The sequence below is a fragment of the Magnolia sinica genome, chromosome 2, assembly GCF_029962835.1.
Source record: "Magnolia sinica isolate HGM2019 chromosome 2, MsV1, whole genome shotgun sequence".
In the NCBI taxonomy this organism is placed as follows: domain Eukaryota; kingdom Viridiplantae; phylum Streptophyta; class Magnoliopsida; order Magnoliales; family Magnoliaceae; genus Magnolia; species Magnolia sinica.
The window spans coordinates 86,158,740-86,177,934 of record NC_080574.1 but is presented as its reverse complement, the minus strand read 5'-3'; the positions used below and the strand labels follow the sequence as shown (position 1 = coordinate 86,177,934).

General features: G+C 40.7%; 1 protein-coding gene across 1 annotated transcript in view; it reads right to left on the bottom strand.

The window, feature by feature from the left end:
* Positions 1-19,195, bottom strand: part of LOC131226211 (protein EARLY-RESPONSIVE TO DEHYDRATION 7, chloroplastic-like) — a gene marked incomplete at its 5' end in the record, with an annotated part of 135,691 nt that overhangs the window by 68,304 nt on the left and 48,192 nt on the right. Inside the window, one exon of the mRNA XM_058221984.1 lies at positions 5,732-5,898. Coding sequence (XP_058077967.1) covers positions 5,732-5,898 — 167 coding nt within the window. The remainder of the gene's footprint in view (positions 1-5,731; positions 5,899-19,195) is intronic.

The window sequence follows — 19,195 nt, the reverse complement described above, 5'->3', positions numbered from 1 at the left end:
TCTGTAGTTACCTATTGAGCGCCCACACACAGAAGATGACGGTAGATACATAGGAGCAAAAACATTGTGTGCTCATCCTCATCAACCGAGCCTTTTAGCTTCTGGTAGGCCTTCATGAAATGGGTGTAGGCCTTGGCATTTTTTACTTGGAAAATTTTTGCATCCCCTGGAGACCAACCATGGAAAGAAAGCTATGCTGAAGGGCGGCAATTCGGTCAGGTGGGAGACATCTTTGATGATTGGTTTGATTGGACCGCAACCAAATAAAAATGAATTAGTCAACATACTCCAAAACGCCAAAAGTGCAAGCAAAAGAGAATGATCCGGATACTCCTAGACAGAGTTTAATGCACTCAAAAATCCCGAGTTCTTTCCATGTCCCTTCGTGTCGTGAAGACACATGCGTGCACCAAGCATCCCAATCTTGAAGGGGCTTCGACCAAATCCGTGGAGTTTTTAGGGCATTTGCTGAGTTAGGAATGGATCCAAATCGAAATAAGATTTTTTTCCCTAGAGTAGATGGAGAAGAATGGATCCAGCGGCCCAATTTCCTCCGCTGATATTTCAGTGGAGAATGCAGGTCCTAAGGAGATGTATTCGCTGCCCAACGACGATTCAAATACTGTCTTTTCAGAACATTTTCTCGCAAGGAGATCCGTCATTGCCATAATGTCCATCTAGTTAAAGGAATGAGTGAATGAAGAAGAAGCGGCCATTATAGATCAAGTAGAAGGAAGTGAGGGTTTTCAATAGGAGAATTGGAGTTAAAATAGGAAACCAAGAGTGTAAGAAGGAGACGTTTCATTTGAAACAACTCTTATATCGGCCAGAGAGGGGGAGAGCATTTATTAATCTATCATGACGATTTTGGTTAGATAGCTAGAAAAAAAACATGTCGACACAGGGTTCCTCTGACGCTTCGATTAAACGCGACCGATACTGACATATTACGAGGAAGCGATCGAAGGCAGTTATCGTCAAAGCGACGTGTGTATACAGTTAATGTGCCCATTAATGAGGAGTCTTACGTCACTGTCACCTCTCTTCTAGAGGTACAACGACGTGGGAGGTAATGTTCACACCCATTTTGGTCGTACCCTACCGAAACCAATCAGAGTAGGTTACATGTGATCCGTATGGGCACACATACTGCACTCAAAGATTAACTTACAGATATGTACAGAGTTGTCTTGAGAAGTGAAGCCATGACACATCAGTCGGTGTCGTGTAGCACTAGATTAGCCAAAAGCAGGGTAGTCAAGTTAGAATAATCAAGTAACAGATATCGTAGAAAAAAGAAGTCGAGATCGAGCAGCCGCGAGATAGATGACACAAAGAAAAGTGAAGGAAGAAGAACATGGGAAGCATCTAGAAACCAAATAGTGTAGTGAAGAGCAGTTACAATAATCATCGGAACATGGGAAGGATCCAGAATGCCTGGATCAAAGCTATAAATAGTAAAGAAAATCAAGAAGAAAAATTGTCTCATACCAATCCAAACAAATCCAATCTATCTTTCAATTATCTTTTAATTACCAACCAATTTATATTCTATAGTGTAATCCTTTACTTTTTGCCAAGCAAATTATATTTCTTAGTGTAACCTTTTACTTTCCAACTTGTTGTTTACATTCCGTAGTGTAAATCGTAGCGGTAATCAAATAGTTGATAAGTTTTAGTTGTAATTTGAGTTCACGCTCACGTGCTGAATTCAGTTCATCCATCAAAAAGGAGTTCTTTAGTTGTTCCTTGCAATCGACTGTAAGCATCTCTCTCTTATAATTTCTTCTATATTAAAAAGTCTTTCGTATGAAAGGCAAAGGAGTAACCCATCATCAGAGGATGAACCCCAACCTCTGAAAATCGCTTGATCTAGTTTACACATCAACCGAGTGGCTGAATAGGTGGCCGATCTCCTTGGATATCGGTCATACACTACGTGTCTACCTACCTTGGTGCTCAGGATCATTGTTGTTCGGTTCGAATGGGTACCACAAATCCAATTCTGGCATGCCGGCAAACTAGTGCAGAAAACAACGACGAACAGGGGCCACATGATGAACGGTCCATATCAAAGGTGGGCTCCACATGAAGAGCTACAGATATTAAAGGTGGGCCCCACATGATAGATTACTCATACCAAGGTAGGCCCACATGAGGACAATTCACATGGAAGGCCGGCCCCTAATGATGAATGACCCACATCCAAGGCAAGCCCAGCTTGATGGACGGTCCACTTTGAAGTTGGCCCTTGCATGATGGACGTGGATATTAATTGTGGACCAAACGAACTTAAGGGATAAGTACTTATTTGATGTTAGAAACCAAATATACTATTCTACTTTTTGGTAGATAAGTATGTTGTTTACCAAACACACTTATTTACTAAATAAGTAGAAACCAAGATAAGCTACTTGAGGCCTAAGTAGCTAATGTAAAGAAACTTACTATCCAAATGCCCCCTAAATTTCAGCTTTATTTGTCCTTAAAACAACATGCAAATTGAACCCTTGGCTTATAATATGCTCCCCAAACAAACTTATTCATTATTTTTGAGATATCTATTAGAAATGGTCATTCATTCCTACACTTCCGAAAGCAGTACCTATCCATTTTAAACCTCTTATTAATTACCAGTCACTATCCATTTTCTAACCCTTACACTATCATCCTCCCCGGTTATTCGAAGGTGCCAGCTACCAGTGGAAGTCAGTTGTGAAATGATGAAGAGTGAAACATCCAAGCGGATGTTATGAATAATTTGAAACCTTGATAAACAAATGAGAGAATGTGGTAAAGAAGATGAGAAAACTTGTTGAGCAAAAGACAAAACTCAACAAAGAGCTCCAAGACAACCTTGATGACTGATAATGAAAGCAAGGTCATAAAGGATCTCATCCAGTGGTGGTAAATCTGAGTGAATACACTATTATAGTTGAATCGAAACCCCTTGTGAAGGTGTCTGACGAAAGCGTCGTGATCCAAGATGATGAACAGAAACCATCCATCGTTTGACTGATTGATGGATAAACAGATGGATCAAATGATGACTCTATGGATGGATCAACTGATGAATCCACCAATAAATCTACCGGTAAATCAACTGCTCAATCCATCAATTGATCAAACAATAGATCAATTGGGAACTGTGGCAATGGATTGATCAGTTAATCATTTGAAGGGTTAACAGAAGGATCTATGAACTGCATGGGAGACATATCAAAGGACAAATCAACGACTAGATCGACTGAAAATTTTGATAGACAGCTAAATGGTTAGATCAGCAAATTCTGAGAATATGTTCAAGCTGAGATGGATTCATTAATAACATCACAATGAAGATTGGAGTGGACAACGCACAACAAATAGAAGGAACAGCTAAGATCCCATCTTGTGAGAAGGTAGAAGAAGCAAGAACGCACACTAATCTGGAGCTCAAAAATAACAAAGCTGATCTGATACGAAATTACAGCACCAACTCCCACCACCGAACCTAGCAAAGACGTGAAATGCAAGGACGTCTCATGGCAGATGACTGCCACAAACTCAAGGACAAGTTCTATCAAGATGTGCCTGGATAGTTGATGTAAGATAGGTCGATCACCTTAAGGAATCAAAGTGGACCCCACTGCTGGCTGATTAAAGATCAGGCCCAAGGATTTCAATACAATTAAACATGGAGCCAGCAAACCCAATCAGATGGCCAATGAGCAATCAGAATGTAGGACATATAATCGAACCAGATGTATTTTCTGGGATGCATGCACAAAGTACAGCAAATTATTAGTTAAGGGGGGAGTTTCACAAATGGTAAGATGCCTAGGGCCATGAGGTTGGCTTAGTATAACCCCCAGGACCATATGGCTATATTTGAAAAGATTTGGAATGTTAAGTTTCCTTCTTTTTTTTTTTTCTTTTTTTTTTGGCTTCCCTTCTTTATTACAACTCTTTATAAGATTAATCGAGACAATTAAGGGAAGAAAGAGTTGGACCTATAGGAAATAAGCAAGGCTTCTTTAGCTCTAATTGGGATTTCGTATGTACATGAGGCCATACAAAGCCATACATATGGAGTAATAAGATATAATTGATAAATATTTGATTGAATGGAGGTTTTCGAATGAGTTCTTTTTTAGTTATGGATTTTAGAACGGTGATTCTTCATTTTAAAAAATAAAAAATAAAAAATTATTGCAAAATTACTAGGAAATTGTTCTTCATTATTTTTTTAGTAGAATTACTAGGAGACAGTTTGAGAGTTTTTTATGCAAGACGACTAAACACTTGCTCTAAAAGCTTGAGCTGATAGAGCGTGATGAATCAATCCCTTTGTCCATAGCCCAGGCCCCACATCTCATGTGTTAGGTTGGCTGCATATCACATGGGTTCCACCCGCCTCGCACGGGCTACCTAGGCCCCACATCTCATGGGTTAGGCTCCCATATCCCATGGGTTAGGTCCTTGACCGAACCCCCCTTCTGGGCCCCACACCACATGGGTTCCACCCGCCTCACGCGAGCAGCCCATGCCCCACATCTCATGGGTTAAGTCCTCGGTCAAACCCCCATCCTCATGGGCCCCACACCACATGGGTTCCACCCGCCTCATGCAGACTGCCCAAGCCTCACATCCCATGGGTTAAGTCCTCGGCCACCTCACATGAGCCTCCCAACTTCCACCCAGCCCCACATCACATGGGTTCTGCCTTACATGAGCCACCCGCCTCACGCGGGCCGCCCAAGCCCCACATCCCATGGGTTAGGTCATCTGCCGAACCCCTCTCATGGACCCCACATCACATGAGTTCTACCTCATACGAGCCACCCACCTCACACGGACTACCCACCTCGAGTGTGCCCCTGCCTCCCACAAGCCACCCCACTTGGGCCCGATATGAAAATGCCCCTGATTTAGTTTTCTTCCTTCTCTAGGTGCTAGAAGACTACTAAAATTTCTATTCCATGGTCCATCATTTATTTTTCCTTGTCAATTTTATGGCACCCAAAAGGTGATTTTGTTCTTCAAACTAGTACATCTCTCTCTCTCTCTCTCTCTCTCTCTCTCTCTCTCTCTCTCTCTCTCTCTCGTTCTTCAAATTGGTAGATCTCCCTCGCTCTCTCTCTCTATTGTGTTTTTATTCCATTTATTTTCCTTGTCATTGTCCTTTGAAGCATACTCACTACACAATTAAGTTGGACCTTGAGGATAACAACAAGGTTTCCCTATAAAATATACTGTGGAGATTATCATTAAAATATCCAATCAGTTTTAATGATGAGGCTAAGCGCTTTTAGAACTTTTTTAAAGAACTTCTCATTGGAGCTTCCACTTCTTACATGGTATGCATTTTTATCTATTTGCATGTGCATCATACATGATTAATTAGGTAATAGCAGAGCGAAAGTCCACCACACTGAAAGTTGGCATTTTCTGTCTAAATTCATGCAAAGGGGAAGTAATTAAGAAAAATTTTGGCACAAATCAATCTATTTGTAAGGGCTATAGAATTCAGCATTTGAACAAGTTATTAAGAAGTTGCATGATCAAGACCAGCAAGTTAAACCACCAGTGCACAAAGGGAAAAAAATTGGTATAATAATCAATAGAGCAGATAGTGATCAGTGTGATTCAAGGAGGTGTGTAGCCTCTGACATCCAACTCTTTTTAACTAATAGAAGAAATGAGGGAAAAAAAAAAAAATAGGGCAGGGAATCAAATATGATGCACATACCAAATCCATCCAGGGAAGCAAGGACAACTTCCCCTGGCAGGAGATCAAGAAACTTCTTGCCGACTTTTGAATTTGCAATAGAACTGGTGAAAAATCCAGTGACCTTCACAACTCCAGATAAGACTCCAATAGCCACCTTCTCTGACATCATTGTGACCCTCTTAACCCTACATGAATCATCCCATTAAGAACCATTAATTATTCATCTAACATAATTCATGAAAAAAGAGAAAGAAAGAAAATTTGGGATGTTCCCAACCGACCTACTTAGAATTACATCACATGAACATGATTAAAAACAAAATCCAAAAAGAGGGAATAAAAACTATGGAAAAAGCTTTAGAGAAAATAGCCATGAAGATCGTGAAGGAGGGATATGTACAACCAATTTGCACGGTCGTTTGCCTACAAATACAGGGAGAAAGATTTCTCACGGATGTAGGGACAGGATGTAATACCGAATTCAGCCTATAAGTACGACCGATTGGTTAGTAGATGAGACACACCTTCCGAAATAAAACCCAGTAATGCCTGCATGTACAATTTAAATACTCGAAAGAACCTTTAATAGTACTTAGGAGGTACACCCCTCATATTGCAACTGTAAATAACCGAAACTGGTACCATGATGACCACCCCGATGAGATGAATCCAACAATAACTTCCGCTCGTGGGCACGTGACCCTGAATGCATACTACGGCATGAAGAACCAACACTTTTTATGTGCAAATATCCATGAAATTATATATGAATGACACCATCATGATGTAATGATGAGGTCATATTTGAACTATTCCATTAAGATTAGTTTAAACTAAATATAGACTTAAGTGTAAGTTAACCTACTCCATTCCTCATAAAAGTCAATTTAATGAGGTAAGTAACTTTATTAGCTAAAAGTTAAGGCTCTTCCTTAAATCAAGGAGAGCCATGACACCTAGCATATTTTGATTAAATAAATACTTACTATAATACTATATAGAACCTACTTATGCAAGATAAAACTAACTTAATTAGCCATTAATAAAGTGAGGACTCTACAAGTTAAAAGTTTTCCTTGATTTAAGGAGATCATGCCACCTCACCTAGTTCTAGAATTCCCTAACCCCATCTAAAAGGTCATTAAGACCCTCTAATCAAGCCCTAACAAGATATATGCGGTTAATAATTAAATTAATAAAGCATATATGAAGAAAGACAACAACACAATGCCTTAAATTAAGGAGATGTATCCGCATGGCTAGGATATTTTTAGAAAAGGTATGGTGGCCATTTATGATGAGCTAAAAAGTCCGTGATTAAGGGATTATCATGGGACAATCTTCCATGAATCAAGGAGGGTCAAACGCCTTATAGATGATAAGATTAAGTAAAATGATTAAGCTCTTGTTTATATAAAGTAGGCATGGTTGAAACATTGGGTACTTAGCGCCGAAACTTCCTACATCCCTTAGCTATTTTCTAGCCCTCCTTAAGTCTTTAAACAACTCTCCAAATAACTCCAATTAACCCCTTAAGTCTAAGTTAAAACATTCCTTACAATCAAGGCCATCCAACCATTCAAGAAAATCATCCCTCTATCAAGGTGAGTGCTCTCCCATTTATCTCTCTTTCTATCCTCATTTTATGTTAAGTTCATTCTCTTATTGATATATGTGTGGGACCCATTAATGAAGGCCCCACTTTGGTGTTCACATGCCATCCTAACAGCCCAATGGTTTGGATGGTTCGGTAGATACGACAGTCAGCCGCAACTCAATGGTTGGGTAGGACCCACTGACAATGGCCCCACCATGATGTTTATTGGCCATCCATTATACTCAGGAGGTCACAAGTACCTGAATGAAAGGGGCACACAAATACCATATTGATCCAAGACTCATGGTCGACTTGGATGTTTGTGAAGTATCCATGACATTAAATTGATGGGCCCACTAAGATGGTCGGTCCCCCACACTCATACATGCACACCCATGCACACACGTGCACATATAAAAAAAATAAAAATAAACCGGACGTTGTTGCTGCTAGCAGCAAGCAACGTCCCTACTACTTTTTGAAAGGCAGGGTTTGTGGGACCCACAATAAGTCCCACCATGATGTTTGTATCTGATCCACACCGTCCATCCGATTTTCCAGATCATTTTAGGCCTTGTACCAAAACATAGAGCCAATTCAAATCTCTAGTAGGACACATCATAAATAATTATATAAAAAAAAAAACAGTGGTAGTAATGACATTTACTATTGAAACCTTTTAGGGCCCATCGTGATGTTTTTATACACCTAAACCTGTTGAATATGGAACTCATTAGGCCCACCATGACTTGGAGAACCAAATAGGCAGAGAGGAGTTCCTCATGTGGGCCCCACCTATGAAAAAAACCATATATAATAATAAATAAAAAATTGGACGCTCTTGCTATCAGCTTCCACAGGATGCTGCAGCAAGCAGCATCCCTTCTACTCTTAAAACCCAGGAGGTGTGGGACCCACTACAAGCCTCACCATGATGTATGTATCCATTCCACACTGTCCATCATATTTTCCAAATCCTTTTAGGCCTTGAGTTGAAAAATGAAGCTGCTCCAGATCTAGGTGGGCCAAACCATAGAAAATAGTGGTAATAGTGACATTTACTATTGAAAACTGTTAGGGCCCGCTGTGATGTTTCTATACGCCCAAACATATCGAACATTGAACTCATTGGGCCTTCCACAAACCGGAGAACCCAATAGACAAAGTAGATCATCCTCGTGTGGGCCCCACCCATGAAAAATAGAGAATAATATATATATATATATATATATATATAATATTGATAGAGTAATACACTATGGTGAGCCTAGATCTCTCAATAATTATAGCTCTCCTCATCAAAACCTATATAAGTCCACCATGAGTACTTCGGTGTGTATTAAACTTAGGGCCATCCTTCATTATTGGAATTTAAGGCCCAATATCATGTATATCTTGAATAGTCATACTAGGCATCTAAATCGGCCAATACTATGCAATGATCAAATCGTGTAGTACGTAATTAGATTGTCAGTAGGGAATTCATATATAAGAAAGGAGGTTGGTTGATAGAAATGAGTAATTACTAAAATTATGATCAAGTACCCTAGTTTAGGAAATATAAGGACTACAATTTGATTAGCCATGATCAAGCAAGAAGGGAAAAGTACTACGTAGTCGAAAGTACCAAGCTACAAGGCCACAACTTGACAACACCACGTAGATATTGGTTACCCAGGTATGTGGCTCTTTAATAATCTTGTGCCCTGCATATCGGCATACCTTGAGTTCTAGTTATCCTTGAGTCGCTTGTCATTAGCATCATTATGCATTCCATGGCATGATATATGATGAGAAATAGTATCTAAATTTTGTACAACACCACAGATTGACCGTATTATGATAAGGATGATGATATTGGGTCATGTGACACCGGAAATATGAAAATAGTAGGGGATGATGTGCCCATTGGGTTGAGAGACCCTAAACCCCAATGGTACCTAGGGATGCCTCACCATTGGGCTAGGTGGACACATAGGCCATGGATTTGACTCCCACTAATGAGGCTAGGTTGAGAAGGGGTATGTCCAACCCGCCTTAGGGCTGAGGTGGCAAACGGGGACCGGTTTGACCCACCGGTGAGGAGAAGTGCGAATGAGGTCCGCTACTAGTGTACATAATGGAGGTTGTAACCCCACTTATAGGTAGCAAGGTCAATTGCTAGTGTCTGGTGTATGGGCATCGACCCTGGTGGATCCTAAGTACTAACAGTATATTGATCATAATAGAGATGATGATGTTCAGGAGTAGTACAATCAAGTCCATGGTGAGAGGACTATTGGTAGATGTTTCTATAGCTAGCATATAGTTATTTTATGCATCCCACACATAATCACCCTCCATCATTCATTAAGACATCGCTTTGCATAGATTATATCTTTTGGTAGTTCTTTCATTACGTCTTTCATGTTAATTTATCTTGCATAATTATCATGAGGACTTGCACTTGTTAAGTTATAAAACTTATTTGTCTTTTAACCACTCAGGTAAAGGATCTAGAGAAGAAAAACAAGTAGCGACCACGAGTTAGGCGTCACGTTGGGGGACTGATTTGACTTTTGGAATTTTGAATTGTATATGATGTATATGTATCACATAGACAGATGATGTACTTTTGAAATTTTGTAGTACCCAATTTACTTGTATATAGATATTACCCATCTTATCTCTAATGTTCTCCTTTTGTGAAGAATGAATGGTGAGATCTATCCATTACATTACCTTGTCGGACACCGATCTTGGGACTTAGTGTGTGGGCATTGGGTACCAATCCCAGAGTTCGGCTTGTCACGTGCCAGATCTGGTAGATAAAGCAGTCGTACAAGACTATCGAGTGTAAGTTGTAACAAAGTTGGTATTAGAGCATGAGATAAGGGATTACCAGTGGCCAAGTAACCATTTAGGAGTAAGCTAGAATTCTAAAACTTGAAAACTGACTTAACAACTTAGAAACACTAGGCTTCCCCTTAAGGAACTCGAAAAAAAAAAGTTACGATTAGGTCTCAAAGATAAGAAGTTAGGAAGGTGTGTTTCTTGAACTTAAGAGACTATTTTAGGTTGAAGCTAACCCAAGCGTCCATTTTCTATTGTAGATCATGACACCTACGAAGGCCCCTAAAACCAAAATAGCGGTAAGGCATGAACCATCTGAGGATCACCAAGCCAAGGCACCAGATACTCCTCAGGACACCACTTCGATACATGAAATCCTTCGTTCCATAGCATCTTTGATGGATCGTCAAGAGAGGAGGTCTGCAGAGGCATCTTCCATCTCAGAGTAGTCAGCTTTGATTTGGAAATTCCAGGCTTTGTGACTCCCTCGATTTAAAGGGCATCCAGATCCGCTTGAGGCCGACTGATGAAGGACCCAGGTTATCAAGATTTTAGATGTGATGGGGTGTCCCGATTCCCAGAGAGTGTAACTTTCCACCTTCACACTCGAGGGAGAAGCAGAGTTATAGTGCCAGTCAATTAAGAAGGAAGTTGGGCTAAGTATGGTTTGAAGTTGGAGCATATTTAACGACAAGTTCGACCAGATGTATTTTCCTGCTAGTATTCGAGAAAAGATGGTGTCTAAATTTATATCTCTGGAGCAAGGAGCTTTATCTGTGGCCCAGTACGAGACAAGATTCATTAAGTTGTCCCATTTCACATCAAATTTGATTTCGACCTCCAGTGTGAAAGCTCGTTAATTTAAGAAGGGGCTTCATTCTAGCTTGAGGAGTAGGGTAGTACCTTTGTAACTCCCCACGTTTGAGGAGGTGACGAACTGAGCTAAGATCATAGAAGCGGATTTCGAAGAGATGAACAAGACTCGTGATCAGCCGCTTTGGAGATAGGATAATAGGAACAAGAGGAAGGGAGGCCCAACCCAGCAGTTTTGTCCATCGAAAAGGCTTGCTAGGTAAGGATCAACCGTTCAGGAACCCTAGCGAGATTCGCAGCAAATAGTATTCCAAGGAACGTGTTTTAGGTGCGATGGAGTAGGCCATTAAGTGAGGACTTGCCCCAATCTGTCACATGTCTTTGTAGAGCGGAAGGATAAGTCTTCTTACAGACAATAACCTCATGGTCACCCCCAGCAGAGACCTTTTTTAGCAACACTAGACTCAATAATACCATCCCCAACAACAAACTTAGCAGTATCGGCCTCAACAACATCCTCAATAGCACCAACATCAATAACCACTGCAAGGTTGAGATCGCTCCTAGCAGTACCAGCGACCACCCCATAAACAACACGTAGGATTTGCAGCAACTACCCAACCTCGCGTATATGCTATTCAGAGGACTAATCCTCAACCATTAGCAACAATACTCCAGGGTACGACTACTCTCTTCTCATCATTAGGACACACCTTATTTGACTCAGGCACCTCCCATTCATTCATATCATCATCATTCATAAACACATTAGTGTTAGAGCCAGAAAGGGTAGTAGATGAGAGATTAGTAGCCACACAATTAGGAGAGCATTCTACCATAAGCCTTGTCTGCAAGGATTGCCCAGTGATGATTGGAGATCACATCCTACTCTTATTTATTATGAAGATGTCGAAGCCGGATGTTATTTTGGGTATGGATTGGATGGTTGCATATCATGCCTTGTTAGATTGTTTTGAAAGGACAATCACCTTCTCTATAATTGGCCAACCACAGTTCTAGCTCAGGATTTTACCAGTAGAGCAGATAGGGGCATCATTGGCTTGTCTAGTAGAAGAAGAAAGGACCCTAAGGATTAAGGAGATCCCAATCGTATGCGAGATCTCGACATATTTCAAGACATCCCGAGCCTACCTCCTTAAAGGGTAGTGAAGTTTTGTATTGACCTGATGTCAGGTACCGCATCCATATTAAAGGCACCATATCGCATGACACCCATAGAGTTAGAAGAATTGAAGAAGCAATTGGAGGAACTTCGGGCTTTGGGATTTATTCACCCAAGTAGTTCTCCTTCAGGAGAGTCGGACGTATTTGTTAAGAAAAAGGATGGGTCGTTGAGACTTTGTGTGGATTATGGGAGCTAAATAAAGTGACCATTAAGAATAAGTATCCATTACCAAGGATTGATGATCTGCTCGATCAGCTTAGGGAGGCACAATTCTTCTTGAAGATCAACCTACGTTCTAAATACCATTAAGTTCGAGTTCGAGAGGAGGACATCCCTAAGATGGCTTTTTGCACCAGATATGGCCACTTCGAGTTCTTGGTCATGTCTTTTGGACTAACAAATGCCTCGGCCGTATTTATGCAATTGATGAATGAGGTATTTCGCTCTTATCTCAACCAGTTTGCGGTAGTATTCATAGATGATATTCTGATATATTCGCGTACCTGGGAGGAGCATGAGTGTCATCTACGTACCACTTTGCAGACGCTTCGCGATCATCAGTTATATGCCAAATTGGAGAAATGTGAATTTTGGCAGGAAGAAGTGAAGTTTCTTGGCCACGTCATTACTAGAGGAGTGGTTGTAGATCCAACTAAGGTCGAAGCTGTGCTTAAGTTGTCACGACCCTAAATCTAGTGTCAGTAATCCGTGATTACTATACACCAAATTTTAGTTGATAACTTCTGTAGAACTCTAATTTTGGGACTTCCAACTATCACATACTAAGTCCCATAAGCGGGGCTCCACAAGGAGGATTTTTCAAAGTAAAAACGACAAACACGTATCATTTCTCAAAATTTCATCATATTCAACATGTACTACTGTGTACAACTGAGCACGTCATGGCAAAACCAAAACATAAACCATGTCATATTTATAATACATGCTGTACATATATAGGGTACGACAAAATAAAATATATACACTGATATGTACAAGACAAAAAGGACAACTGGAGTTTGTAATCTCTACTCCTTCAGCTCCCTACTCTTACCTATAAAAAAATAGAAAGGAAACCTTGAGCTACTAAGCCTAGTGAGTACGTGTGTCAGTGAAAATGCATGTTTCATGTCATGCTCATATCATGCATAGGCCTACTGGGCCGATAACAATAAAAGAAAGATACAATGCATGTTGCCACTTTCCATGTTCCAAAATTTTCACATTTCCCAATTGGATCACCAAGGTTTGAAACAGAGGTGGGACTCGCATATGATTGTTACCCACTTGTATAGGCTTTTACACCGTGGTCAACTATAAAGGTAAGACTACATAATTCTTGGGCCGAACTAGTCTAACCCACTTTTGTTAAACCTCACTATCTGCCTAATAGCGAGAAGTTATAAGTCACCTGGCAAAACAATAGCAGACAATTTACGAGCTCGTCACACACAAACTATCTTTGCTTGCCCATAAGCAGGTCAGGTCAAACCTCTCAACCAATCGACACGCATCGGTGGGAGTCGCTACTTACTTTGGTATTTTGGCATTTTAGCGTTCTGTTCTTCCACCCGGTCTAGGCATTGGTTGCTCCCAATGGTACCAATCAGAGTTTAGGAACTTTCACCCACAGACCCTCTAATCATGTCCTGTTGAATTATAGATTTTCTGATGTGGTGTCCAACTCAAGTCATAACAAAGTATATTTCATCGCATTTACAATCACCATATGCATGAGTCCACACACAATCACAATATATCATGATTTTCAAGGGAAGCATAGGATGACCTTCCTCACGTAGTCTCCTCATGAATTTAAGTTTCTCATAGGGTAGACACATCATGTGTCACAACACAACCCACTACGATCACCATACCATGATATGAATCAGTCACTCTCAAATATATAATGATACAACAACTATGAACCGTGCATATGATATGCACATGACTTAACCAATCTAAATCCAATCTGAGATTCATTTCTGCTATAAGACTTTATGCCATAAGTATGCTTTTTCTGAAAAGTTAACTACATCAAAAGGAGGAAGGATAGTTCTTTCAAACATTTTGTCAAATAGGTAGCCGGGGGGAAAAGTCTGGGCCACACAGATAGGGTTTTCAAGGAAAATCCAGCAATAACTCACTCCAACTAAATCAACTATAACTTAATCCAACTAAATCAGAGAATCCACCAATAGGATTTTCAAGGAAAATCCAACTAAATTATAAAATCCAGCAGTAGGGTTTTCAAGGGGTTTCTAACTAAACCATAAAATTCAGCAATAGGGTTTTCAAGGAAAATCCAACTAAATCATAAAATCCAGCAATAGGGTTTTTAAGGGGTTTCCAATTAAACCATAAAATTCAGCAATAGGGTTTTCAAGAAAAACCCAACGCACATATATGCGTGCTCCTAATCTATACACCCACCTGTAACAATCAGAGGATTGGCTCTCAAACTCAGCTTCTATTTTCTTTTCTTTTTCTTCTTCTTCTAAATTTCAAACTCAACAAGAAAGAGAGTGCTAGAAATGGGTTGTTGAAAGAGGGTTTTTATGTTTATGGACTTGAAACTAGTTTTAAAATTAGTTTTTGTCTAAAAAGAAGGTTTGAGAGGTGTTTTGTGATGTTTTTGAGAAGTGTAAGCTTATGGTAACAATATAACAATGTTATTTAAGTAATTTAAACTAAAGTATTCCAAGGATTTTAAAAACATCGAGGTCATTTTGGAGTTATTTTATGAAAATATACATGTGCATATCTATTCATAACTTACAATCCAAGTGTCTTATTAACATGTCATTTTCGCCAATAACTCCATAACTCAACTACGGTCATAACAGTTAGGCTCTCGGACCTAGCAGATTTTGAAAACTCGATGATGGCCCACCGCCAGATAAAATAAGGACATAATTGTCATTTCTCAGATTGCTTAAATTTAATTCCATATATTAAAATTTAGACTTCAGGTTGAAATGCGGCTTGCAGCTCGATAATAAAACAACATTTTGATCAAGTCAAAATATTATCGGGGCCAATGGACCTACAGTCAATAGCTATCCAGTGTATGAACTAGATGTTGGGGCCTCAGGTCTTACATAAGTGCCAACAACCCACTAATATCATGGAGATTCGAAGCTTTCTGGGTTTAGCGAGATACTATAGATGGTTTATTTGAGGGTTTTCTCATATAGCAGTACCGCTAACATGACTGACCCATAAAGGAGCACCTTTTGTTAGGAGTGAGGCCAGTGAGAAGGCATTTGTGGAGTTGAAAGATAAATTGACAATGACACCAGTTCTCACCCTGCCATCTGGAAACGAAGGGTTCGTAGTATACATGGATGCCTCGCGGGTTGGATTGGGTTTTTTTTTTTCAAAAGACTTTTTCAATTAATCAAATCATCACCTATACACCTGAGGAACCCCTTTACATAAAACAGGGGGCCATCCATGATAAGCATGTATTACTTATAAAAAAACTGCAAGGGGATCAGATTATCTTAATTGAACCTAATCCAACCTTATCAAGAAAGAGAGAGCCTCTAACCTGCTGAGGAAGCTCCACTTGACATTCGAGCCAAGCATTAGATTGAGAAACACTCCCTAACTGGGCCATAAAATCTGTTGGCGTGTTCCCTTCCCGCATAACATGCACAAATATGATACGGACTCTTCGCTACAACTGATGAATCCTGTGTAACCACATCTTCCATTTCCAACCTGGTGTTGTTTCTCCATTAAGCAAATCAACCACCAGACTTGAATCAGATTCTAAAATAATTTGGCTGTAACCCCTGTGAATTTCGAGAGTAAGACTGTCATGCACTGCACATAATTCTACAACCGTGTTAGTGCCAACCCCATAACCTGCAGAAAAAGCAAAAAGGAAATTGCCCGCCTCCCCTCTGTATATTCCACCAGCACCTGCATACCTGGATTGCCTCTAGAGGAGCCATCAACATTAATTTTCACCCATCCTGGCGATGGCCGCTCCCATCTATTCAGAACTGCATGACCGACTGCTCGTGAGACAGGAGGCAAGACCACATTTATCCTGGAATTGTTAATCCACCCAATTCCAGGTGCACCACCGTCAATGTGAGGGGTGGAGAGAAGAGCGTCCCATGACCTCATTTTGGCTAGAACTTACTTTGAGGAAACCTGCACCCCGTCATACACCGCACCATTTCGTGCCTTCCAGATTTCCCAAATTACAATGTATGGAATAAGCATTTGATATATTGATTTATTTCACTCCACCACTGAAAGAGCCGGGCTTCAACCGATAATGCTGCCATAACATTAATTCTTAACCATTGTCCAATAGTTCGCCACACAGTCTGCGCCACATAGCTGTTAACAAACAGATGAAGCGGAGTCTCAATGTTGTGGGGCTGGGAATCATGACTGGAGCAACAAACACACCTGGAGGCAATCTGTACACCTCTAGATTGCACCGCACTTTCAACCGGGACAGTGTTTTGGAGAACCTTCCATACAAGAAGGGAGATATTTGGTGGCAGAGTAGCATGCCAAGCCCATCTAGTCCAGCTCCGACACGGCCCTAGGTCCCTGCTCAGAGACCATGCTGATTTAACTGAGAATTCCCCGGAAGACGTGAGTGGGCCAGAAAGGGGTGTCAACACCCTCAGAGGTACAATACTCCCCCTGAAATATATGCTCAATTACTCTCTGAGGAAGAATAAGGAACACTGTTGAGGGGGGAAGAGGACCACTTGGGCTGATGACCTGACGCACCTAGATATCCTGCAAACCTTCTGGTACCTCTACTTCAGCCAACTGCACAAGAGGTCCCAAGCCAGTCTAATTCATCTGCCAGAAATTACAGTTTTCGTCCCCTACATGCTATTGAACTCGGGACTCCACCAGAGGAATGAGTTCCCTGATTCTCTTCCACAAAGGAGAAGACATCCGCCTTATTCAATCTATTACCCCTGGTAACAAATCCTGATGATACTTGGCCACCATGTAAGATTTCCACACTTTATCCTCCTTTCCAAATTTGATTGACCATGCCATTTTAATTCGAAAAGCTTTCATAATGTCTGTAAGTTTTCTAAAACCAATACCCCCCTCGATTTTTGGCGTTGCTAGCGAGTGCCAATTTTTTCAGTGACATTTTATTTTTCCTTCTGACCAGCCCTAGAAAAAATTCACCATATACCTCTATTAATTTCATTACCTGAGAAGGAATATGGACCGCCGCCATAGTGTGAACTGGAATACCTGAAAGGATGTGCTTCACCAGAACCACTCTCCATGCCTGGGATAAAATATGGGCTTTCCACCCAGTAATACGACCCACAACTCTATCTACCAATGGTTTAAATGAACTTGCTTTAATTCTTCTGTCTGCCAATGGGACTCCCAGATAAGTTAGCGTAGATGATGAATTACAGAAACCGAGGATAGCCTCAATCATTCTGATTCTTGCACCGGGTAGCTTTTTTGAATAGAAGAAGGAACTTTTCTTAAGATTTATACTTTGGCTCGAGGATGCCTTGAAGGACTCAAGGAATTTCTTTAGCTGAAGCAGCGTGGATTTGCTCCCATTTGAGAAAATTAACTTATCGTTAGCATATAACAGATGCGAGATCAGAGGGCATCCTCTGAACACGGCAAACGGCCGACAAATCTGACTATTGAATAGGATTTTGAGCTCTCTGCTAAGAGCCTCAGCTGAAAGAATAAACAAGCTTGGAGAAATCGGGTCTCCTTGCCTAAGACCTCCTGAAGATCTGAAAAAACCTGCTATCTCTCCATTTATAAGAACGAAGAACCAACTATTCGCCCAATATTTTTCTACCATCTCTATCCAACACCTGCTGAAACCAAACCTCTTCAGAACCTGCTTCAAAAAGTCCCAGTTTACCTTGTCATAAGCTTTGTCCATATCTAATTTCAGAACAATGTTTCCCCCGCGTACTGGCCTGTTTAATTCCCTGAACAGCTCTTGAGATAATGCAATATTTTTCGCTATCGAATGCCCCTGAACGAAGGCCCCTTATTTCGGCAAAATCAACAGAGGCAGAATCTGGCTAAGTCTGGAAGCTACAATCATGGTAAAAATTTTATAGAGACAAGTACACAAACTGATAAGATGGTATTCTGAGAACCGCTTAGGCGCAGCTGATTTTGGAATTAAGCAGATAATAGTAGCCGAAACTGACCTTGGAATATTCCCTCCTTGAAAGAAAAAGGCAATTGCCCTATGAATATCATGACCCACCACGTCTGAACAGGTTTGAAAAAAAAACTGGCTGAAAAGCCATCTGGTCCAGCCGCACTGTCCTTAGGGATGAAGAAAACTGTTGTTCATACCTCCAGCATAGATGGGATCTGCAGTAACTGGTCATTATGGGCATGCTCAACTAACTGAGGAATACATTGTAGCTGGTCCTGGTCAATCTAATAAGAATTGGCACTGAAAATGCTCCACCACTGCTGCCTTTAACTCTGCTTGGCCTTCCATAATTTACCCCGAACCCAATTCCACCCAAGTAATAAACGCTCTCCTTTGTCGTTCCATCACTGAGGCATGAAAAAACGTCGTGTTCCTGTCTCCCTCCGACAGCCAGTCCACCCTCGATTTTTGTTTCTAAAAGATTTCCTGCATGCTCTCTAAGGATGCTAGCTTGGCAGTATTTGCATTGATTTGTTGCTGCAGGGTGACTGAATGATCATTAGAAGCTATTGAAGATTGAAGCTGATCCTCCAGCTCGACTACCAATTACTCCGCTAGCTTTAACTACTTAAAAATGTTACCAAATACTTCAACGTTCCAAATTTTCAGATCATGTTTAACCTATTTGAGTTTAAATAGCACATTGTAGACTAGATGGGAAGATTCCACTTTGTTCCAAGCTGTCTTGACCACTTGCAAAAAATCAACATGTTAGGTCCACATACGTTGAAATCGGAATAGTTTAGGACCACCATTCAGCGGGCGAGGGAAAGAGAGAAGAAGCGGAGCATGGTCCGAATTAATACGAGGCAAATGGGAGACAGAGAATTGGGGGAATAGCAT